At 40.1% G+C, this 24308-nt stretch overlaps 1 protein-coding gene across 1 annotated transcript in view; it reads right to left on the bottom strand.

Annotated features, from left to right (window-relative positions):
• The window catches only part of rttn (rotatin), a 31419-nt gene extending 7824 nt beyond the window's left edge, over positions 1–23595 (bottom strand). Inside the window, exons 1-39 of the mRNA XM_053342671.1 lie at positions 23565–23595; positions 23018–23205; positions 22479–22668; positions 22245–22343; positions 22019–22109; positions 21637–21751; positions 19665–19815; positions 19190–19358; positions 18485–18675; positions 18165–18280; positions 17102–17269; positions 16779–16991; positions 16478–16590; positions 16262–16388; positions 15809–15934; positions 15414–15530; positions 14659–14798; positions 13940–14111; positions 13655–13754; positions 12949–13034; positions 12190–12307; positions 11477–11573; positions 11313–11378; positions 11022–11210; positions 9756–9998; positions 8829–8985; positions 7226–7392; positions 6340–6559; positions 5208–5336; positions 4887–4997; positions 4151–4309; positions 3652–3729; positions 2932–3130; positions 2712–2809; positions 2519–2606; positions 1994–2195; positions 1579–1669; positions 1076–1226; positions 714–851 (exon numbers count right to left, since the gene is read on the bottom strand). Of these exons, the coding sequence (XP_053198646.1) occupies positions 714–851; positions 1076–1226; positions 1579–1669; positions 1994–2195; positions 2519–2606; positions 2712–2809; positions 2932–3130; positions 3652–3729; positions 4151–4309; positions 4887–4997; positions 5208–5336; positions 6340–6559; positions 7226–7392; positions 8829–8985; positions 9756–9998; positions 11022–11210; positions 11313–11378; positions 11477–11573; positions 12190–12307; positions 12949–13034; positions 13655–13754; positions 13940–14111; positions 14659–14798; positions 15414–15530; positions 15809–15934; positions 16262–16388; positions 16478–16590; positions 16779–16991; positions 17102–17269; positions 18165–18280; positions 18485–18675; positions 19190–19358; positions 19665–19815; positions 21637–21751; positions 22019–22109; positions 22245–22343; positions 22479–22668; positions 23018–23205; positions 23565–23595 (5404 nt within the window). The remainder of the gene's footprint in view (positions 1–713; positions 852–1075; positions 1227–1578; positions 1670–1993; positions 2196–2518; positions 2607–2711; positions 2810–2931; positions 3131–3651; positions 3730–4150; positions 4310–4886; positions 4998–5207; positions 5337–6339; positions 6560–7225; positions 7393–8828; positions 8986–9755; positions 9999–11021; positions 11211–11312; positions 11379–11476; positions 11574–12189; positions 12308–12948; positions 13035–13654; positions 13755–13939; positions 14112–14658; positions 14799–15413; positions 15531–15808; positions 15935–16261; positions 16389–16477; positions 16591–16778; positions 16992–17101; positions 17270–18164; positions 18281–18484; positions 18676–19189; positions 19359–19664; positions 19816–21636; positions 21752–22018; positions 22110–22244; positions 22344–22478; positions 22669–23017; positions 23206–23564) is intronic.
• Positions 23596–24308: the final 713 nt, after the last annotated feature.

The following is a 24308-nucleotide window of genomic DNA, read 5'->3' on the forward strand; positions in this document are numbered from 1 at the left end:
GTTTAAATCCCTTGACAGCTCAATATTTGTTTATGACTGAGACAGTATGCACTGGTGGGGAACACACTAATCATTTAAATGTGTACGCAGACACCCAGATAGCATAAACATGTACACACAGCCATAAATACGCACACAAAGGCTCAGCTTTCATCTTTTACTGGACTCATCAGATTTTCCCTGATGCACCATTAATCACAGAGGAAGATGAGTAGGTGGAGTAGAGATAGTATAAGGACAGGAAGCAATTATCTTAGCCTAGCATCTGTTGAGGAAAGTTAATACACACAGCCATGATGCAACAAATGCCTTAATTTGGCAGAATTGATTTTTGTTGTATCAGAATTAAGGCTGCAAAATTATATCTAAAACGCTAATCTTGATTATTTAGTGAGTTACAGCAATTAGCATAATTACCCTAATCATGATGATCAGGCTTTGTGATTTGAGGGGGAAAAAATATTTTACATTGCAAATTCATGTTGCAAGATTTTGACTCTTAAAACCACAATGTGCAATTTTAACCAAATCAACCACTTAAATCTTACCAACAGGACAATGATCTATTATTCTAAACTCTGAGAAGTAATCTATTATATATGATCATACAAGTAATTCTGCAGCTCTAACCAGTATAATTAATTGTGTCACTTTTACTCACTCACTATAACATCTGTGCAAGCACACGCACACAGAGCTCAGTATCTTTCTACCTGCAAATGTCCGCCAGCGTCTCCCCAGCACAGCAGAGACAGATGGGTACGCTGCTGAGCTGTCCCTCCTCACCAGAGTAGCCAGGAGCATAAACACGTCTGCCCAGCACACACAAACCGTGTCACGGGTGCGTGCATCTAAAGAGGGAAAAAGTGAGTCACAAAATTTATGACACGAAGCATCCACAAAGCCACACACAGATCATGCTGTAGAACTTACTGCAGTTGAGAATTTTCAAAACAGAGAAAAGATAAATGAGACATAAAAACAGTATGTATGTATTTATGTATGTATGTATGTATATGTATATATATATGTCATTACATTTGAATTTAAAACAAATTTGATATAAGACTCTAACCTAATCCTTTGGTATCCAGCATGAGCACTACCACCAAAGTGGTCAACAGCTGTTTCAGGAAGTCCATCTGCCCAATCAGCTCCTGGCTCACAATGACACATGACTGTAGCAGCTTGGAGAAGCTGGACAGAAACTTAAGTAGGGTGACAAACTTGACACATGGACAAACACACAGGGAGAAATTTACACAAATTAATCCCATGTGTACAATCAGACATGAAACAACATGTATTAAGAGAGTGAGATTAGAGAAAAGTTTAATTGAATTTATAATAAGAAAAAGTATTTCTTTTTTAAAGTTAATTCTCCCACCTGATAAAAACAATGCTGTGCTTTTTAGTATAAAGCTTGTTAAGTATTCCACCCACTCTAAAATCTGCTGCTGCCCTCATACAGTCTAGTGCTGAACTGAAACTGGCACTGAACTGTACCAATCCACATTTTTCTGTGGTAAGTCATAATAACAAAAACTCTTAAGAACTGTCTATCACTGAGCTCCTCACTTGGCTCTTGATGTCTTCTCTCTCTCCTGGTAGGATGTTGGGCGTCTTCAGCTCAGTCAGACATTTGTCGATAGGCCCGATATCCACCAAGCTGTGGAAGACATTAAACATGGTGGAGAAAGTTTGTTTTCAAGAAACTAGCTAGAATAGATTATGCCAACAATCATCATTAATTCTCTGTTGTTTTTTTTTTAATCATTTCTTAAAAGTCATTACAACCATAAAACATTTGGTATTTTTACTGGTAATTAAAAGAATCAATCAGCTATAATCATCATACATTTACAATTTGTATATTTAAAAAAAGAAACTATCTCTCCCATTCTGAGATCATTATTGACAGCATATTAGAGGGGATTGGAGGGCAGAGTGTGTTCAGTCATTATTGATGTGGACTCAGCATGTGGCCTCTTACCTGGCCAGTGCTTTGAGGAGCTGGTTGTGTCGAATGGCAGTGAGGGTAAAATCTGGCAGGATGGCCAGCAGGTTAGTCAGCAGGCCACAGTGGGCTGTCAGGAGGTCGGGAGTTACCATGACAACGGGTTCCACAGCCGAGGGCTCGCCCTGTCGGGAGTCTTGGGAGGTAACTGAGTCGTTGGTGTCTGTGTCACTCTGGCCTATGAGACACATCAATAGACAGCTAATAGAGACACTTACCCAATGCTTCACACACTGGGTGAATCACATCTCTGTCTCTGACCACATAATCAAAGACATCAAACCAAGGTAAAATACTACAGAACAATGTTCTCCTTTTTGGATTGTTTATGTCCAATAGAAATAGAAATACACTAACATAACCCGACAACAATGAAGTTCACTGCTTCTAAAAGGAAAATAATGTGGGGGTTTATTTGCTATGAAGAGCTAAACCATGCTGTGTTATTATAACTGTGAATGCACGTGTGCACACACACAGGCAACACTCTCTCTGAAGTACCTTGAGCCATTAGTCTGCTGGCAGGGGTTTCTTCTGTGATGCTCAATGGGGAGGGAGCCCTGGGGGTGTGAGGCCCTGAACCTCTTATCTATAATGGACAACATGAAAAAGTGAGCATCCATTTGAATTAAGCTGTTTATTTGATGCATGTTGGTGTGTGTTTACATATCAGAGAGTAAAAGAGCAAGCTGACCACAGTGCTAGAGGTGGAGAGGGAACTGGAAGGTCTGCTAGAGTTGATAGTCAGTGCTGGTGGGGCGCATTTCCAAAACCACAGAGAATTCTCTGAATCTAGACAAGCATATACATAAAGTGATATATCAACTGGTGCTAAAAATGCTATAAAATAATTTGTCATTATGAGGACAGTAAATTACATGTCATAAATCATGAAACATGAAAGTAAACCCTACCTAATGAAGTGCTGTCCTGAGGACTAGGTCCACTGGTGGTACCAGCAGAAGGTTGCAGGTAGAAAGTGTACCTGCCTCTATAACAACTGGAGGCAGAAAGAGCCACATGCTGGAAATACTGACAGTGGTAAAGCAGAGCCTGAAGAGCTGGGAGACCCACCAAAGACACACCGGACACCTCATCATGGACACACGGGTGCTGGAAGAGGAGAAGGTGAATGTGTAGAGTGTGAGATGTTTAAACATCAAATTGTTCTATGAATCTCACAAACCTGATAGAACTAGAGCAAAGGAAACACATATGAGATGGTGTTTCACAACTACAGGATGTTTTAGGCCCTGTGTGTCACAAGGTCTTATTTCTTTTTTTTTTTCAAGTTTAAATGTCAAGTTTCGTTTACTTACTTTTAAAACAGTCTTTTTTGGCATTTACAACAAGATTACATTATCTTAGTTTCTTTGTTCACCTTTTCAAATAATGAAACCCCTAATTAAGATTCTGTTGCTGTTTTAACAAAAATTTAAACTGAATTGTGAGTGCTTGAGGACTGAGCTTCAGCCTTAGTGGCACCCCTGGTCTGAACCCTGCAGGGCTCAAAAAGAGAGGAATGGAGGGGTAAGAATGAGAGGGTGAGAGTAGAAAGAGAGCGCAATAGAGAGAGAGGGAGTGAAAAAAAAACAGTTTATGGTCTATAAAAGCTGGCTGGCAGAGCTACAGACCTGCCAGTGGGAGTCCTTGGCCTCCTCTGCGTTGGCAGGCATGGGCATCACCAGCAAGTTCTGCAGGATAAATGCAGCCTGGACACACAAACCAAAAAAACCCAAATAAGACATACACACACACAGGGTCAAGTTAAACTACATCAGCAACAGTGCCATCTGCCTGTATTTGGCTGGTAATACATTACAGTCCAGTCACATTTTCTGACCGCAAATGAAATGAAAGTGAAATTTGTCTTGTTGATATATATGATATATGTGGATCAATGTTAAAACTGATAGGTAAATCTGGCACAAAGCAACATGAGTGGTTTTAACAGTTATAGATGGGTTATCTTTTGTCAATCATCTCTCTAAATAAGAAAACAAACAATCTAGTGTTCTATATTTTGGCACATGACGCCCGAGAGAATGTTATTCATTTCCTGTGTAGCCATAGGGATAAAATGATTTTGGGTGGCAGAGACAGTAGAGCAGAGTTGCAGTGCTGACATTGTACCTCTCTGCGGACCATGCTGCTCTCCTGCTGATCGAGGAGGATGTTGAGCAATGTGCCCCACAGACCTCCGCTGATGTTCTGACAGCTGGCACACAGAGCCTGGCATCCGCTGGGCACTGAGGACAAAGCTGCGCCTAAACCCAAACTGGCAAACCTCACCTGGGATGACAAGGGGAGACACAAATTTGGGTGGATGTTTCAGGAAGGAGAAGTAGATAGAAAGAGAAAGGTGGAGGACAATAAACTCTGAGGTGCATACATGTACATCAAAAAGTGAAAAATCAAAAGTGATAAATCAGGAATGGTACAGAAAACGTATCTATAGCAATTTAGACAAGAATGACTTTGGCCCTGCTGGCAATTCCTACGACTAAAAAGCATTTAAATTGACGATGACAAAGACAGCGTCTACCTTGTCAAGGGAGCCTCTTAGACTGACTTTATGTGGGAACTTATTTTTGGAGACAGAGAGAGAATTTGGTACGACTAGCTGTCAAATGCATCTCTTTGTCTGAGTTCTTGTGTGCCTCTTATGGGTTTCATTTTGTCCCAAAAGACAAACATCTAGAAACGTTTTCATGACAGAAAGAGTTTATGAAGTGGAGCTGAATAATAAATAGTGAACAGCTGAATATTTAAGTGTCCTATATAGGATATGTATTTAAAGTGTTCAAAGGGAACATATGTCAAAATTAGTATTAATTCAAGAAAGTAAGAAGCAAGAAATTGTCCGTACCTCTTGATCTCTGTCCACCCATAGTGGGATAAGCCAGGCCAAACCGAGCTGAGAGGCACTGGCCTCCTCTGCAGCTGCCTCATTCCCCAAAGACCACTGGAAAATGAAGTCCTGATGCAGACAAAACAGACAGGGCAGAAATGGTTGTGGTTACATGACAAAATGTTTCAATACTGTGCAGTCTTGTGGTCACTGTTTGTTGATGGTGTAGACAGTCTGTGATTAATGAGCTGTGTGTGGTTCTAGTCAGTTTTATGAATCTAATTCAACATTTTATCTAAGCAGCATCCTGAAAGTCTGTTAAGTACAACTGACACTTGCCTTGTCCTTGTTCTCAGCCATCATCTCATGGGACAGGTGAAGCAAGCAGATGACAGCATTCTTGGTTACACCTTTGCCCATGAAAGACATAGAGTTGCCTCCCCACTCTACGTAAAATGAGGAGATCACCTGTGCAAATGGCAAACATTACCATTGGGAATATCAGATCACAGTGCACAGCAGTGCAATCATGTGTTTCATTATTTCTTGTTCAAAAATTCTCATCCTGCAAAAACATAGCTGGCAGAACTGCATGTTATTTTGATTTGATTTTGTGTTATCGCATGTTGCTCCCAGTTTCTGTTTGTTTCTCATTTCAATACCGAAGGCAAATACAAGAGAATGAACACAGAACATTTGTTTCTGAGTTAGTGATTACAGTATGCTTGTCATGCAACTCACTGCATCCATAAGAAAGCTTAATACAGCTGAGACTAATTATTTAGCTTTGATGTGCCATCAGGATGTGGGACTGCACTGAAGAGAGAGGAGCCCAAGGTCTGATGAGCTTCAGGGCCCTTCAGTGTCAGGAGTATTGGCTGAAAAGGTGGGTCAGAGGGTTGAAAGGGAGGGGTGAAAGAGTCAGGTGTCTGATTGTTATTAGAGAGATGGAAGTAGTCACGGGAGATCTTGACTGAAAAGGAAATTAACCTTCAATCTTCATGTAATCTTGATTCATGTCCACGTAAGCTGCCTATTAAAACTAAATGAACAGGGGTTGGTGTTGTGTAAACGGGATAGCCTATTCCACAGGGGTCTTCATTCCGAAAGCAAAAAGAAAAGTTTGGACACCTCTGTGCTGATGACTGCTACACAAGCTGGTCTACACTGCGTTACGCTATTGTTTCATGGACTGTTGAACAACTGAACAGATGGAATAGGCAAGGTTGATTAATCTCATCAGCATCTTCACAGTCAATGAGATTTTTACCTATTGCAATTCATGTGCCGTAACCATATTTTGCTTAATTTTAATTAATTCCTAAGAAAGTAGGGTGCTTTTTTTTTCTTTCGCTCATTTTGTAGGCATTCTTATCTCTAATGAGAGTTGCATTAGTCCATGTAACACATGAACATGTGCACATACTGAACAGACACAGAATTTCCCTCATGCAAACACAGGCTCACACACCTCTAATAGCCCACTGAGATACTTGGAGCAGAGGGAGGTTGGCTGCAGGTCAGGGCAGTGCAAGCTCCAGCCAGGCTGGCCCGTCAGGCTAACCATGCCCTGCAGTGTCCTCTCCAGGCTGGGAAGGCCATAGAAACGTGGGGCGTCAGACACCCGCAGGCTCTGAAGCAAACGGACTGCCAGCTGGCTCTTGAAGGGGCCTGCTAATGCCAAACATAGCCTGAACACACAGGAAAGGACAGAGTGAGAAAGAGTGAGACATAAGTAAACCAGACAGGCAGGAGGGTAGACAAGAGGCAGAAAAGAGAGCAAGAGACAAGATAATGTTGACAATTAGCATATCAATTCCTTAACATAAACCTGTGGCTTTTTAATAATTTCTGCATGCATTTGCATGTTCTAAATGGCTGAGCAAGCAGGATTTGCATTACAAATCAAATGAAATAAACACTTTCCTTACAGTTAAGAAACATTACAGTATCTATTTTATGGTCCTTACAATATTAATCAATTTTCTAACCCCACAGGAAGATTGAACAGCATTACATGAGAATACATTCACCTTTCCATTATGCAGGCACAGTGATTGAAGTTCCTGAATTAATTTTTCATGAAGCAAGAAAAGTATTTCATTACAAATGTGGAAAATATTCACACATTCAACGGTGGCCTTGAGCTACAGCCAATGCAGAATTCAGCACTTTATGTTTGATAAGCAGATGAAAAACCAAATTCCTGCCAATTCTAGCATGATAATGAAAATAACCATGATATATTTCAGAACAGCTAATATCGGGATTGCTATAAAAACCCATGAAGACATGAGGACAATTTTTACCGCTTGCCTGCTCATAAGTCACAAGGTTCATGTGTGCCGTCATCCTACCTGTCAGCAGTATGTGTGAGGCGGAGGAGTAAGGTGTTAAAGAAGCTGGTGAGTTCTCTCTGCAGTCTCTGGCTAACATGGTTCTTCAGCTCTTCTGGCTCCCCCGGGCTCTGAGTTGAGTTCTGTGTCTCCACCCCAAGCAGCAAATTGAGAAGGGACATGGTTTCCTGGAAGATTGATGGATGAATTGGCATCAATGGTTTTCTTTATTTTATGCACCGAATTAAAGTTTATGCACTAAGCAACTCTTTTGGATGTCCACCATTTTTTTCTCTTTCTACATTTTTGTTTTTCTAACAACTTGTGAATGTGTTTCTTGTGTTTCATATAATTTTGATACTACTGTTTTCCTTTTCATACAGTAGCTTCCTGTCCTCTGTTAAGCATTTAAATGTATGGGTGCTGCATACATAACTTCTATATTGTAAAATATGAACACATGCACCAAATTTACCAAACAAACCATTTAATTCAAAACCAAAAACATAAACCTCAAGGTAGCATTAGAGAACAAGGAAGGGGATCTCCAAAGTCATGAGGAAACATGGTCAGGAAACTATAACCTGTTATGCCAATCCAAGTGGTAGATGTTGATTTTTTTTTACAGAATAAGAAAACTTAGACCTGCTGGTGGCACTAGTCTCGATGAAAAGTCAAAAGATAACCAGGAATCATTAGCATTCATCTTCTACTATGGCACTAAATTTCACAGCAATACATCCAAATAGTTGTTGAGATTTTCAGTCAGGACCAAATCAGTGGACAGAACGACACATTGACATTACCATCCATAGAACATGGCTAAAATCACATCCACTAGTTCATAAAGGTAATTCACTTTACTGGAATTTATAGTATGACTAGTTGAAAAATAGTTTATACTGTGATTTATCTGCCGAGCTTTCTAAATTCAAACAAACTGGCTCAAGGGGGTGGGTGGGTGGGGGTGGTGGTGGTGGTGGCGGGTGGAGAGTGCTGACAAGTGTATTTGAGAAAGCACCTCCTGTTCTTCCTGTGAAACAATGCTGTAGGAGCACATAGCATGCAGAATTTCTTATTGAGCGGTACACACAGAGTAGGTAGTTAATGCATGTGTAGAAAGCGACAGATGTTCCTGAAACAGCTCAGTAATTACAGAAAAGTCGGAGCAGAGCAGAGCTGCTCACCCCTACCAGGCATTCAATGTGAGTCTGCCTTAGCTGCCAGGGGAGGGCTTATTGTTTACACACACATTAATGAGAAAGTGAAGGTGAGACTGATTAAATCCTAAAAGTAGCTCTCCCTACTAAAACAGTGAGGTGATTCTTTTCCTCAGGCAAAAATATGAACCAAAAATGTTTGTTTTAAGAGCTCAGGAAATAATCTCTGCTGCAGATTTGAGGTGGTATACTATGGTGCTATTTTTAAGTTATAAGAGAGTAACAGATTATTAGTAAAAAGAGATTCATCACCTATTTTCCAGACACATATACACACTACAGGCAAGCTCCATTAGCACACATTAATAAAATAAGATGCAGTACATATTCTGGCTTTATACCTTTATAAGATAAGATATCTTTTCTTAAAAGCATCCAGACCTTTGTTTCAAAAAACTCTGTACCTTGTTGAGAAGCAGCTCCAGTATCCAGAGCAAATCCTTGTCCTCTGGGTCAGATATAGACTCTGTGTGCTTCTGTTTGAAGAAGGCATTCAAAAATGCAACAATGCCCACTAGCAACCTCTCATCTTCCACAGAGGCTGGACGTACCTGGAGAAACCTGCAGGGTAGAAGAGACGCAGACCAAAGCAACAAGAAGGAGAGAAACTGGTTGAAAATACTAAGTAATAAATTATTATTTGTTATTTTTGTAATTACCAAAGGTTACAGATTAAAGCGATGGTTCGGCATAATTTCGACCAAGCGTCATATGCACCATGAGGTCTATCTAATCAGCGCCTCAGCCGTTTTTTTTCATTTGGTCGCAAAATAGTGGAGTTAGAGCCATCAGTCGAATGGCTTAGTACAGGCGCTAACGGGACCACCAGTGCATATGACGCTAGGTTGAAATTACGCTGACCATCGCTTTAAGTTCTTCACTCAAGACTTCCATAGTTTTCTTCTTTGTATTCATCTTATTCGCACCAATTCAAAATCAGGGCAATGCCAACAAGAAATACAAAAGAAATATACAAACTTATCATGAGTCCAAAACTGAATTCTTAATGAGAAAGTTCTTCAAATTTCCTCATTAATGCTTTAACAGTTTTATCTGGGCATTGTGAACCTGAAAAAAGCATTTAACTTAATTTAATTAATTCATGTAAGTTCTTCAAAAATAAGAAAAGAAAAAGTTACTGCACTTACTGAGCCACGGAAAAACATTTGGTTCACTGTTCTACAGAGTTGCAGCAGTAGTAATAAATAATAAAAACCCTCTCATAGTCTGCTTAATTCATACAGCTAAACAAATCGTAGTCAAGTGGACTTGGTTATTAGGCTGTAAACCTAGAGTACACAAAACTTTAATTGAATTTATATGCGGTGTACCTGGTCACAGCAGCCTGCCAAGTGAGGGAGTGAAGAGTGTCTCTGCAGCTGTGGGTGGGGATGTGAGGGAGGGCCAGTCTATCAATCAGCAAGTAAAGGTTGAGCCTGGAGAGGGCAGAGGTCACCGAACTGTGTCCGGCTGCTGTGACGATGGCCTTGATGCAGTCCTGAAGCGCAGTGGGAAGGTGCACCGCTCGGAGCGACAGAACCTGCGCTTCCAATAGCTGTAGGTCAGCATGAAATCTAGGGGGGCGGGGTAACAAAGGGTTAAAGAATATATTCAAAATCAGATTACATGATTATTTATGTGCTGACAAGTATGTTGCATAAGTGGCACCCTCAGGAGCATACTAATGACTGCATTAACAAACATATTTGATCACCAATCTAGAGGGAAGAGACATTTATGAGTCATCCGAAGAGAGATGTTTTGTGAGAATGACTTGCAACTAAATCAAACAGAGGCAGCAATGATCATACCAAGTACCATCCATAAAACTGTCAAATGTATTGTCATGGCATTATGAAAAAAACCCATTTTGTACCATTTTTGAATTTTGTTATAAGTAGTAAGTTGTACGTGACACAAAAGTCTAAGTCCAAGGAAGTTAACTCAATTTTTCATTGACTGATCAACTTTAAACAAGTGCTCTCCCAGTGATGATATTGTATGAAATTTAGTTTCAGGTGGATAGATTCATCTATGGTGTGCTTTAAATGTCTTTGCTTTAATCAAGCTGGTTAAAGTTGGGTGAGAGACATTCTCATCTGTTTTAATTAGGTCACATTAGGAGAAAATGAAGACAGATGAAACACAAGATCCCGAGCCTCTGAAACTAATGTTTCTCTACAATTCTCTACAAGAGAAAACATTGCAAAAGAGTGATATTCACCAGGAGTTTTCTTTGGTTGTTACAGAAGTAATGATAATTATCAGTTTCTTCAACATAAAACATTTTTGAACCCAAATTAAAATGCGCAGATGTATCAAATCAACACAAAAATCAATTTCACTTGAATAAAAATTACTAAACAATTAATTATAAATAATTATTAATTTCCATCTCTATTATTAATTATTAATCTTTATTTATCTACAACATTGAATGTGCTTTGCATTGATGCAAAATTCTTGTTCTACTTTGGTTTTCAATTTCCCTTCATGTTTTTACACATAATATGAAAAAAATGACAATAGCCTACCTGGTAATAATTTAAGACTATGTTGACATCCCACATAAGAGCAAAGAATATTAAGGTTCTTACTCAGTAACATTCGTGGAGCCATGCAGCTCCTCAAGGAGGTTGTCTATCCCAGAATGCCATGCGGTGTTCCATGCCACCTGCAGGGCTTGGCGGGCGGGGGCTAGGGTTAGCAGGTCAGAAGACGGAGCCAGGACACAGCAGTACGGGCTGACAGCATGATGACTCGATGCCTGGAATGGGATGTTGTACCTGGTAGAAAAGTTCAGGAAAGAGTAAAATAATCTGTGCAAAGTGCTGTTACTGAGGAAAAGGGACCTTAAAGGGAAGGTTAACTGTTGACGTTCAGTTTACCTGCGTATTATTGTCAGTGGTAAGGAGAATGTGGCCAGTGTCACATCTTTGTTGGATTTGTCTGACCTGATATGACAGAAAAATAAGTGGTAACACAAAGTACTGAATGGATGCACACATTGATAGAAGAAGTGTGTTAAAAAAAAAAAAAAACTTATATTTACCATAATTCAATGCTGGCAATTTCGTCAAATAGCAGTAAACACATCAGGACAGCAATCTCACTTCCATTGCCTTTGTTCTCCTTCAATATCAAGGATGCTATAATGAAAACAAACAATTTACATAATAACCACACCCAAAACTTTATCAGTCTACTTCAGTCTGAGATATTCCGTACTAAATACTAAATGGCTCGGCCAATACGTTTTCAATACACCAACATAGAAATTTAATTTGTCAAGTCTTAATGTAACCACTGAGTGCTTTAAAATCAGTTGTAAAAACATTACATTTGTAATTCTTAAAAATCCAACATATATTTTTGCACACAAAAAAAGGCATGTTGTGTTCAAATGTGCAATAAGATAATAAATATACAGCTTGTCACAATTAACATGTTATAATTTAAATTCATTATGTCCTAATTTAAAATAAGTAAATGATATTTAAGTTAAAAATAATGCAAAACAAATATTTTGTTGCTGTATATCTTACCAAATACAGCATTGCAGATAAAGCTCTAAACAACATGCTGATATTGAGCTCCATAGCAACAAGTTGCATCATACTAATATGCTATTTTAACAGTGTGACAGCATGGTTAAAAGCTATGCATCAATGGCTGACTTGTTGTCTTTTTTTTTGAGGATGTGCCCCTGAGCTACACAACACAGCGTCTATAGTTGTTACTTAATGAGATGGCTTGTGAATGTACCCCTGAGCAGCGTGAGGAGCAGGAGGTTGCGCTGTGCCAGGCTGTGCCTCAGAGATGGATCAGCATACACCAGCTTCCTCAGGATACAGACACAAGGCTCCAGCAGGCAATCCAAGCTCTGGGGAGAATAGCAGCATACACACTCAGTGTTTAATTGCAGGGAAAACAAAAACACACATAGTATTTCTGTCTCCTCCTGCTCTGTGTCTCTCACATACAAATGCACATGATCTCCTTACTGTCATGACATTTCAGCTAAATCCAAATGTAGCAATCGTGCTGGTTGCGGGCAATGAAGGGTTCAGGACAAATACAACCTGCAGAAATTCCTCTTACACATACACTTGTTAGCTGAGACAAGTTATTCTCTGTGGCCCTGTTCCTCCACCTCTATGTAGCCAGACATGCTGGATGATTACCCCTGTTAGCGGCTTCTGATTCAAGGCCTGGGAATGATCAGCAGACTGCAGTAACTAGAGGGCAAAAATCACTGCTAACCAGGGCCTGTCTGACACTATTAATATAGACCATTTCATCCTTCTATCATGCACGCCTCAGTGGGTATCCTCTACATCCGCTGGCAACATATGTACTCAAATGCGTACAGTACAGACAAATGAGGGCATCTACACGAGTGCGAGCACATGCAGAAGCATATTTCTGATTTGCTTTTGTTTTGTTTGGCTTGGACAGCAATTCCTACAGCACACATCTATTTATCACTTTGCCAGAACAGGTTTGGTTGGGATTTTTTTTTACCTTGTTACCGTTTACACTCTTGTTAATGAAAGAAATCACTTTGTCTGTTATTCCAAGATTCTTCAACACTGGGTGCATTGTTGTGTCTGCCGGGAAGGAAGAGAACAATTCAATATACTGACAATAAACATTTGCATAATCTTCAACCATTTGCTTTTCCTGCTTGTCTAAAACATATGGTGGTGGGTGTGCACACACTCTGTGCACTAACTGTAAATTGCAGTTTTCATAAGGGGAGGGCTCTCACTCATCACATAATTTTATCAAGTGCATAAAATTTCATCTAAAACTCTCATTAAGCCTTTCAAATCCCTTTCAAAGCCAATATACTGCATCATACAATATCAAGCTCACAATCAACTATTAGAGGGATGTGAATTGTTAGCATTACACTCTGCTGCATAACTCAAACAGTACAGCTATGAAAAACAGAAAAGACATTTTGTAGAATCAATTTAAAAATATAGGGGTAAGAAGAGATTCTCATAGAGCTACACATGTGTTCTTTGGTGAAAGAATGAAAAGCCTCAAGGCATATAGAGAGAAGTGCAGAGGTAGATGAGGTAGATGAGGTGGATGAGGTGGATAGTTTAAAAGTATTACCCTGCCAAGTCCAAGATAACAGCATGGAAATATATTAAATAATATAGATGATTATAGAGGAAATATTCTACATTACCATTATTAGGTTTCACAGATAGCTCACCTTGCAGAACAACAGATAATTGCTCAGCAGCTGATCTTCTCAGGGAAATGTCAACAGTGTCTGAGGACAGGATACAAAAGAGCTTCTCCACAGACTCCACCTAGTCACCATGAAACACATAAATATGCACACATTCAAGACACAGATGGCATAGGATGTGACATGGAAAGCACTTCATATGATTAGGTGTTTTGTGTGCTGTGTCATTTTTATCGTTTCTATTATTTCTGCCTGTGTGCAAGTGAATCTGAGCGTGTTGTTGTGTCTCTGTATGTAGATTTATACCTTGAGGACGGACTTGTTGCTGGTGTCAAGTGTGATGTCTAAAGGGTTTCTGACGCAGTAGAGATTGGGGAGTGAGGAGATCACTGTTTGATTTAGGTCTGGTCTGGCTATGTTGGCTTCATCATCACTGGTTAGGTGGGGCAGGATTTGTTGCACTGCTGCTATTCTCACGCTGTTGATGTATGAAGAACAAAATTTAGCAGAAAAATCACAGTCGAGAATCAACCTCTTCTCTAAACAGATTTAAAGCAACCACATCAATCACCTTTATTTAGTGTCAAGCCAAGCTTTTCATCTTCATTAAAAACATCATACAAACAGCTAAAGGATTCAAAAATGTGGCTGCCTTTTATGTTTTTTTTAAACACTACATCTAACTGACAACTGGTTGTCAAAAAGTGGCTGGCAGGGCAGACAAATCTATTAGCCGTTGCCAAAATTTACTAGCGCTCATCTCTGGGCCAGTGTCTGGTGTTAATTTCCATCTCTATCAATATTCATAGACTGGGACAGAGTAGCTGTTTTACACAGACCTCACCAGACAGTTTAGATGATTTGATGAGCACATCACCTGACAGCAACAGACAGTGATAATATTGCCATCACAAATGTTGTCGAACAAAATATTCAGACTCTCGGCAACTTATCTGCTTTACTAACTGACGTCAAACTCATCAAACACAACTTGAAATAGGCAAAGACCAAGAGCTTAGACTCACGTGGGTTGTTTAGTGAAAAGGAGTCGGAGAGCTGCTTTTAGCTTAGCTGTGTTTGGAAACATGTTGTCTCTTGCCATGTCCGACATGTCACTTATCAGCAGGACACAGTTTCCCAGTGACTCCTCAGTGCCGGTGAAACCCTGCCACGCACACACACACACACACACACACACACACACACACACACACACACACACACACACACACACACACACACACACACACACACACACACACACACAACTCTCTTGACTGCCTTGGCAGACAATGCAGCGAACAATGGGGAATTCCAGCTAAGCAGCACAACAGTAAATAAAATATGCATCACTTTGATTACGGGTGGTTTCATTTCATCTCTTGTTGACATGGTGGGCCCATCTCTGAATGGCCTCCTTGAATTAAATCACACTTGACAGCCTAGTCAAAATCTCATGTATATTCATGAAGAATTTCCTGGCTTTCTGTTGCCTGAAACTGAACAATTAATAAAAGCTTGTTTTTTTTTTCAAACCAAAAAAGGAAACAATATAACACAAAATATGTAAATGAGAGAATAACTAAATTTTTCTCACTGGCAGCTCAATTGTGGACCAAGAGCACTAAATTTGCACTTTTGATCATAGTTGTTTTGATAGCGGGAAACATGCACCACTTCCCCCAGCTCCATAAATATAATATAATAACTTCCAAACATAATGCTGTTTTATGAGTTTTGCAGTACAAACACAAAGCACCATCTCCAGGGACTACAACACCTGCAATATGGGGATGACCGGGTAAAGTGCCTCATTGAATCTGTCCCAGGTTGATGCTGTCATCATCAATCGTCCCTTGAGCAGAAATAGCAGGACATCCTTGGCAGCAACATTCACCTATAGATCACAGTTAAACTGCTGAATTCACACAAAACACTGCTGATAAAACATTAGATAGCAGGTAGTGTATGTGACAGACTCTAAAATGTTTAATACTACATAATCCTGGTGAATCCAGGCATTTTACTGTGGCCTTAAAGTAAAGTTCAAATGATTTAAAAACATCCATGACACACAGGCCAAAATAATTTACACATAAATGACCTTGCTTTAAAGATATTTACAATCATACTGCTTCTAATTTAAGTACAAGTGGTACACAAGTGTTTGCCTACCGTTTCTGCAGAATCCTGGAGGCCAAAAGCACTTATTTCATAGAGCACCCTGTGGTGTAGAAGGAAGTTGACTCCACTGCAGGCTCCTGGTTCCTGTCGCGAGACATTCTGGATGCCAAGGCACTCCTAGGGGTGTATGTAATCACACCAAAGCACATCATAAATTATCGCCATCCCCTCATTTGTGCTCGCACAGAAGAGTTCCAATTACTTTAAATGTAGCCATGTGCTCTAGACAGTGGTTGGTAAAATGCAAGGATGTCTGATTTCAAATGTCAAGTGGGTTTTTTATAGCACATTGTCAAAGGACTGTGCTTCATCCATCTTCATCCTGCTTATTTACATAAGGGTGCCCTGCCAAACAGACCCGCATTATGGCTCTGGTACATTTTAGCCATGAACTTGCACTCTCATTTAAACACTGACTGCCTGTACAAGATGGCTTGCTCTGACCTTGACCAGATTTAAAGTGCACGTGTATGTTTCCGTCTTGACAAGCAGTAAAGGATGGGACAGCAGCTTGAGGAGGAGTTTTTGGCTCTCTGTTCGGAGGAGTGGACTGGGCTGATCAAACTTCCACCTAATGACGGAAAAAAGAATGTAAACTATTCTTCATATTTAAATAGAGCAACAAGAACAAGTTATGAATTATTATGATTTGTAACTTACAGGTAAGAGCAGATGTCAACACATTCCTTGATGATGGGTAAGTGTTGGTGAAACGGGAGGCCATTTATTGCCTGGTCTGCCAGCTCCAGTAATTCCAACCAGTTCTTTTCTCCCTAGATGAAAAAATAAATGAAGTAATGAAATTCCAGTCTGAGTGACAGTCTAAACATTTTTACCAGTGGTAATAGTAACATTTATGTCTGACTATACTGCATGTCTGTAAAAGGTAACTGACATCTCTCTCTACAGTGCAGAGCTACCTCTGTTAGCTTACTGCTATTATGTGACATGCAGTTCATACCTCAGCTTGTGCTTCCTTGAGGAAGTTGCAAGTGGATTCCATCCAGAGGGTAGCGCGGGTCACCCTCCTGTAGAGGTTAAAGCTGTCTGTGTTTACCTGCTCCAAGTAGGCCACTGCTGTATCTTGAATGCTGGGTAATAAACTTCCCAATGATGTGTCCAGGCATAAGTGGAAAATAGCTGTTGCGGTGTTCTCTGGGAGACTGTCACTGGCCTGTGTGAGGTAAAGATGTTTACATTTCTATTGTCTTTGGAGTCGCAATACAGTAATAACAGAAAACAATCATAATAATGTGATTTTGTTACACACACACACACACACACCTTCTCAAGAGGGAGGATGGTTTGTAGAAGTTTAATAGTAAATATAGCAGTGGCTGTGTAGGCAATTCTGTGGTGAACTCGAGAACCGTGGGGAACGTCTGCTGAATCGCTCTGATGGTAGCTCAGGATATCCCCCAATAGTTCCATGCAGGCTTGCAGCTTCTCCTTCTAAAATACACAGACATAAATGCAGACAAAAGCACACATTTTTCACAAACACAACAGTACATACACATGTTCTCACATCACGTGCATGTTCACAATCACAGACACACACCGACGCACAGCTACTGGCAAGGAGCCAAGAGAAAAATTGTTTGTTCCAGGGGTTAGGAAATGAATGTAATCAGATTTCAGGGTTATTTTGGGCCGAGATACAGATCCACCCTATCTCAGTATGAATAAATTGGAACAATCTATTCTCAGACACTTTGTTTTGGGAGTAGAAATTGAACAATAAAAGATAAATACCAGCAGGGGGCAGTAGATGCCCTGTGCATTGCTTCGCTGGCATACACAGTTTGGCCCATTCCCATAGGGAAAAACCTAGAGGTCTGGCACACAAAAGCTGCTCTCCACATAAAGATGACAAAACAGTTCTCAGGCTGCAAGGCTCAGGGCATGTATTAAACAGCAGAGGGCCAGAGGGGCCTGAGCTTGACAAGTGTATAAGTCCCCCTGCAGTGGAACATACTCTTTAAACAGTCAGAGAGGACAACAAATGATTCTGTGCAGTAAAAAACACCAGTTTAACACAATTAATTGTGTGGACTTTATATACAGAATAAACAGAGACATTTACTAACCCAACAATTCTGTGCTTAGATAAACCCTAGGGAACAGGCAAGAGGTATATCCATGTATGTGTGGAAGGCAGAAAGCCTTTGTAACCTTATATAATTCATTCAGCTCAATCACATGCCTACAGTTCTCCTTGACAGTTGAGTACCATACGCCTGTGTGTCTGTGGCAAATTGTCTGGTGGCCAACCCAGTTCCCCCTTTCAGTGAAGTGTATCCATTCATCTACATAAGAGGCTGTCATGAGTTGTGTTTTGACTTGCCAGCTCCATCCCCACCAGGCTGCGATCGTCCCAGACCAGCTCACAAACACTGTCCCCAAGCAGGAGGACGGCGTTGCACAGCAACTCCAGAACACGATGGAACACATGCGAACCCTCTGAGAAACAAGAGAGAAACAAGAGAGCAAGAGCAGGGGAGATCAAACAACCGGTAGAATACTTGGACAGTTAATGTGGTGAAATAGGTGAGGGGATTTTTGCAACATCTCATCTTTATTCAATCTAAAACAGCAGGAGAGGACAAAGAGAAACAGACGTTGATAACAGATTTTTTTTCTTTTAAATACAACAATGATTCCTACCTGTCTTGAGCAGTGGTATGGCATTCTCCATGGTAGCAACAGTGAACTGAGCCAAAGTGAGCTGCTGTAACTGCAGCTCCGGGACATCCTCTACACCCAAGTCAGGGAGTTCCAAATGGGCCACATCTGCAGGGGACTGTGGTGTCTGCCTGGGGGCCTGGACTGCTGCTACACCTTGGTGCGAGCTGCCACTGGATGAAGCGCACACAAGGAAGGATGAAAACTGAAAATTCATGATCTGTGCTTGGACCGCTCAAATATAAGGAGTGACGTATGAGGTGTATAGGGATGGATCATAAAAACTGAATGTGCCTGCCATCACGGGAATCAGTGCTGACTTTTACACACTACACACCAGACACTAGGGGGCTCTTGGTGTTATTCAAATTTAACAAGAAAAATAAAATAAAATCCTCCACAGTCTCACATTGTTTCATCTACTACTGCAGTTTGCTAGTGTCACTGACAATTTTGTCATTATCAAAGCCACAAAAAAATCTTGCTGTGCACAAATTACCAAAAAGTGTAAGACTCTTGTTGCGTTTAATGTGTGATGAACAGAAATGACAACAAAATGTTTTTTCATAAAACAAGAAGATTAGAGACTACAGACAGATATTACCCAGACAGCGATATCAGATCCTTTTCATATATAATCTCATTTAGACCAAATTTAAAATGCTGTCTAATGTTATCTACACACACCTGTTGGAAGCTGCATCTCCATCTTGGCCATCTCCCCTGGCTCTCTGGCCTGTGCGTCCCACCACAGAGGGCCGGGGAGAGCACTCTGCTCCTGGAGAGGAGGCCTGAGAACGCTGGGTCCCCCGAACCTCCTGGGAGTAAGAGAAGGACGAGTTCTGAGACACTGGATCTATATCAAGCCACAAAAAGAGGAAAAGGGCACATACTTACACATGTTGCATATTGACAAAGACAAGAACAGACACCGAAGATAAAAAAACAAAGTTCAGATTTTTAGTTTATACTTTCTGAAAATGACTTCATTACGAACACAAAATAAATATATGTTAAACAATGTTCTTTCTAAATGAAGGAACATATACAAACTAACAGAATAGGGATGCAAAAGTGTATCACCAGCTGAAAACCCTAATAACAGCTTGTAAAACCCCTGTAAACACATCTGTACATCAGGCTAACTTGTGAGGAACGCTACCTTGCTTTGTAGAGTAGAAGCTTGGATCTTGATGAAAGTGCAGTCTCCTCCTTAGCACAACACAAAGCTGCCTCAGGCAGGAGAGAGCCTGCAAGTGGAGGTAGCTTGCCTCACCTTTACCTGAACCCAGTTTCAACAAGGACAGAAGGTTCTGAAAACAGAAGGGGATATCAGAAAAGTAGTATTACACTGGGTTAAGAAAACATTTCTACAGACATAACAATAGTGAGTTGTAAGTCAATTATTATTGTAATTGTGAGTATTAAGGGTTTTTTTTTAAATTTGGCTTTGTTACGAAAGCAGAAAAAACCATTACGGTTTAAAACCATGGCCTCAGCTCAGACAGTGATAGAAAAGTTGTAATAAAGTTCAGTAAATAAAAAGGGCAAATGGAATTGAATTATTGAAGCAGCAATTTGTTCCAAGTTCAAATTCCCTGCCCTTTGTAGCTAATGATGTCATGTCTCTAAATCAAAGTCTTTTAATTTAGCTTAATAGCTAAAGGAGTGGCAAGTAGAGCCACAAGAAGAAAAGTACTTTCCCATAATGATTTCTTTTTGATGATGAGACTGCTGGGTGACAGTATGCTAATACTGCCCCCAGACTAATGTAATATAATGCAGCACTTTATTATCAAAATAGTAATGTTCACAGTGGCTCATCAGGGCAAAATAATGTTTCCTGCAACACTCTGTCTATGCCAATGGAATGAAGGGCTCAGACTGCAGATGCGCTTGAGTGCTGACATGACACTTGTATATACAAATCAACAAGTAAACTTCTTTTTTTTTTTTTTTAAAGAGACTTTGCGGTTATGACTGAGCCTGTGTATCAGCTGGGCCAAAATTAATATAATGTAAATACTAACGGGACAGAGGCATTTTGGCCTCCTCATTTACAACACACAACTGTTGAAACCCATCCAAAGCCACCAAGACCAGGATGAGGACAGCTCTAAAGCCCGAGGACAACTGCAACAGATTTCACTGAATCTATGATATCCATGGAGGCCTTAGAGGAAAGAAACAAAATGTTCCACCAAGGACGTTCACACCCTGCAAGAGGTACATGACGACCAAACTATATCCTCCTAGCAATCTAGTACCTGCTCAAGCAAAGTAAGCCTCCAGAGGCCTCAACAGCCTCCTATGAGGTCAGGGACACAGAATTATAAATTGGCGTTTTGTTCAAGGACAATTTTGACAGGTTATTATTTTGACAGTGGCTACAGTGGCCATCCCATAAATTCCATTGTGGGACGGGCACCACTCAAACCAATACACTTCGTCAGATAAAAGTCTTCAAACAAGACTACGGCATCATGAACAACAGTTGGCCAGGAACCAGAATTAGCGAGGCTCCCGACTTCTTAGATTTTGTCTCTTTGGGCAACCATAGAAGATATTGAAGTGAGGACTCAGCAGCAAGCCACCATTTAGAAGACAAGAGAATGCAAATGTTCCATCAAATACAGAGATTTGTGTGTCTTTGAAGAGAATTGTGCCTGAGGGCTGCCTGAGTTTAGACTGACATAACTCATAAAGTAAAAATGATACCACTGACATCTTTTATAGTGTTTTAATACATAATTGCCTGGTGTGGACTCTTATTAGTTTTTGTTGACATATTTCTGTTGAGTGTACCCTTACAGTTGACACCTAACCTGCTTTGTTCACAGAAAACAAACTCTGGTGTGTTTGCCTGTTTAGTTCAGTTCGTTAAGGCTCTCTCTGCTTCCAAGCTGACTGTAGTGCATTTTGTTTGTGTTCTGAAAGTAAACGGACCAATGACAGGATTTTGTATTGTGGATATTATATGTGAACTTTAGCATGAATTCAAAAGCTAAATAGCTAATAAATGCATCAGCTGGTCATTTTAAGATAAATATTTAGGTATCTATATTAAAAAATACTATAGTCATTACTTGTCACCCAGGGCAAATGTTTCTAAGAACAATGTAGTGTGATAGTACCTTTACAATATTGGGCCTCTGTAGAAAGATCTCAGCAGGGAAGTCCTGCATAATGACATCGCATAGAAGTTCGCATGTTGTCCGCACTAAGTTGGGATTGCTGCTCCTTAATGAACTGTTTTAAAATAATTTGAGAATGCAAACACGTTTAATACACAATAAACATCACTACACATTACCAAGAATATTAATAAAACCAAAGTCCATAAAAAAGTCTACTAATAAATAAATCTAAGCTACACTATATTTTTCAAGCTTGGACACTGTCAAATACCAAAAAAGTGGGCACAAAATATTAATAGAATCAAAACATAATCTTTTATACAGTATTTTAATTTGGCATATGTTACAACATTGGATAAATACATAAATTGTCTCTCACCTTTCATTGGATGAAAGTATGTGTCTGTCTGTGTTTGTCAAAGTCAGCCATGGAAACACAGAAAACTTCAAGCATCGCACAGACTCATGCACTGTACAACACAGAAGAGTAACTTAGTGAGGAATTGACTGAAAAAAATACAATGCATGACCTCTGGACAAAGTTTGGGGATTAAAAATCTGAAACCCAACATACTGAGAAATCTGAAATAATGCATTACAAGTACCTGCTATCCTCTGAGGAGGTAAATCTGTAGGGCTTGGCACGTTCTTTCGGAAATACCCCATTTTAGGAAAATGCTCTTCTGGTGGAACAACTATAGGCACTACAACAGAGACACCACATATGTTGTTGAAATAACCATTCAAGTAGTGAAAAAAACATCATCCAAATGTTACAAGAGCACTATTTTGTAGGTAACAAACTCTAAACACAAAGTATTTGGCATAACTTGCAACACCTGTTGGAGATGCAGAACGCTGTCTGTGTGAGTAGACCATTGTATAACTAGGGAGTAGCTCAGGTAGCTGGAACAGCTGGTCCAGGGTACCATCGATGACAGCTCGCAGTCTGGGTTCCACATTAGGAGACAGTTGGGTGAGGAAGTCCACTGCCCCAACGTCTCTCAACATCTGTGCTGCACTGGGATGCTTTGAAGACAAAAAGTAAATAGTCATAAAATGAAAACTCGTCATAACATGGAAAATTACAGTTATGTTCAGTGTAGCAATGTAAAAGCACTTCCCACTGTGTTGTTGCTATCAAAATATCACTAAGCAAATCTCCCTACATCCATTCCTCTGCTAATATTTCATGCAAATCCTTTGACTCACTGTCTGATAAGCTTTTAAAAATACAGGCTCAAGTCAAAGTAAAATACATTTACTGTATAACATTTTATTTTGTTACATATTCATAGGACGATCTGCCAAAAAAAAACAGCTCCACTCTAACCACTATCTATCATATCTGTCTCCCAGTGAGAAATGTACCCTCTACCTTTGATAAAGTTGAGATCAACTGAAGGGCTTCCTCCTGCATTGGCACCTCGGGGAAATTGAACCACTCCAGCAGATACACAAACAGCATCCTCTCCTGGACAATGTCAGAGACGGAAATCAGGGAATGGTCCAGCTTACAGATGATGCTCTTCAATGCTCGGACTCGTATCTCCACCAAAGAGTGCCCTGTAGTTGATTTAGAGAAGTATTCAGTCAAGAAGAAACATTCAGATACATTAGCGAAGTTGTGTTTATAGCTAATCAGTCGTCCAGGGAAGTCTTACTGACTTGGTGTTACTTAGCTAACATTAGCGTTGAAATAAATTACAACTCTAGGGTTGCGTTTTGCGTAAGCGAAAAACAGCTGCAGATAAGAGTACATAATAAAAGTACAATAAAAACGTACAATAAAAGTACAGTCAACCTGAAGATATATGCAATGGTTAGCTAGCATGCACACGGCTAATATTGAGGTACCGTTAAGTGTGTGAGTTTTGTTATAGTAAGTTCAGGTAAAGTCAGCCCTCACAGCTACATTTGCCTACCTATTTTCTTTATAAGTGGAGATAACTCCATGTCCAGTTTATATTGCGTCTCTCTGTGTATAAACCTGGTTGACGGTTTCAGAAACGGTACAAGTTGTTAGTTTAGTGAGGGGTAGTCTGCCAGTGTCATGTCAACAACGACTACCCGGGGTTGTTTTCAACAAACGCGCCAGCGTCACTGCACTTCCTGTACAGGAACCAGGGTGCGTTCAAGAGCCCCAACTGTGTAGGAGAAACTGAAAGGTACACAGAAGAATAGCTACTATTGTATACCTAAAGACCCTCTGCAGATGTGCTTCAAGATGTACATAAACCACTGTACTTGGAATAATGATTTGTGTCTAAAGTTTAATTATCTATTAAAATTCTTAAAATCACATACACTTCTACCCCCTCATTAAATAATCCATGTGCCCAATCTGTGACTATGCAGATATTGTTCATTTCACTTGACACAAGAAGTCTAGTCTAGTTCACTTAAAGGTAAATGTTCTGTGTACTGTATGTGCACGGGTGGTTTTGCATTTTTGCATCACATTGGTGTAAGTTACATACTGAACTACGACTGGCTCCAACTAGTCAATGGATACACCACTTAAACTCAGTGAGCACAGAGGAACGTTCCTCCTTCAGCAGATGAATGTGAAAACAGTGTTCTATTACCAAACTCTGCACATATATCATTCTGTTCTGTGAAGCCAACTGAAGTAATGAGATGAAAAACACATTTTTGGGTGGAGGGGG

The sequence above is a fragment of the Scomber japonicus genome, chromosome 21 (genome assembly GCF_027409825.1).
Source record: "Scomber japonicus isolate fScoJap1 chromosome 21, fScoJap1.pri, whole genome shotgun sequence".
NCBI lineage: Eukaryota > Metazoa > Chordata > Actinopteri > Scombriformes > Scombridae > Scomber > Scomber japonicus.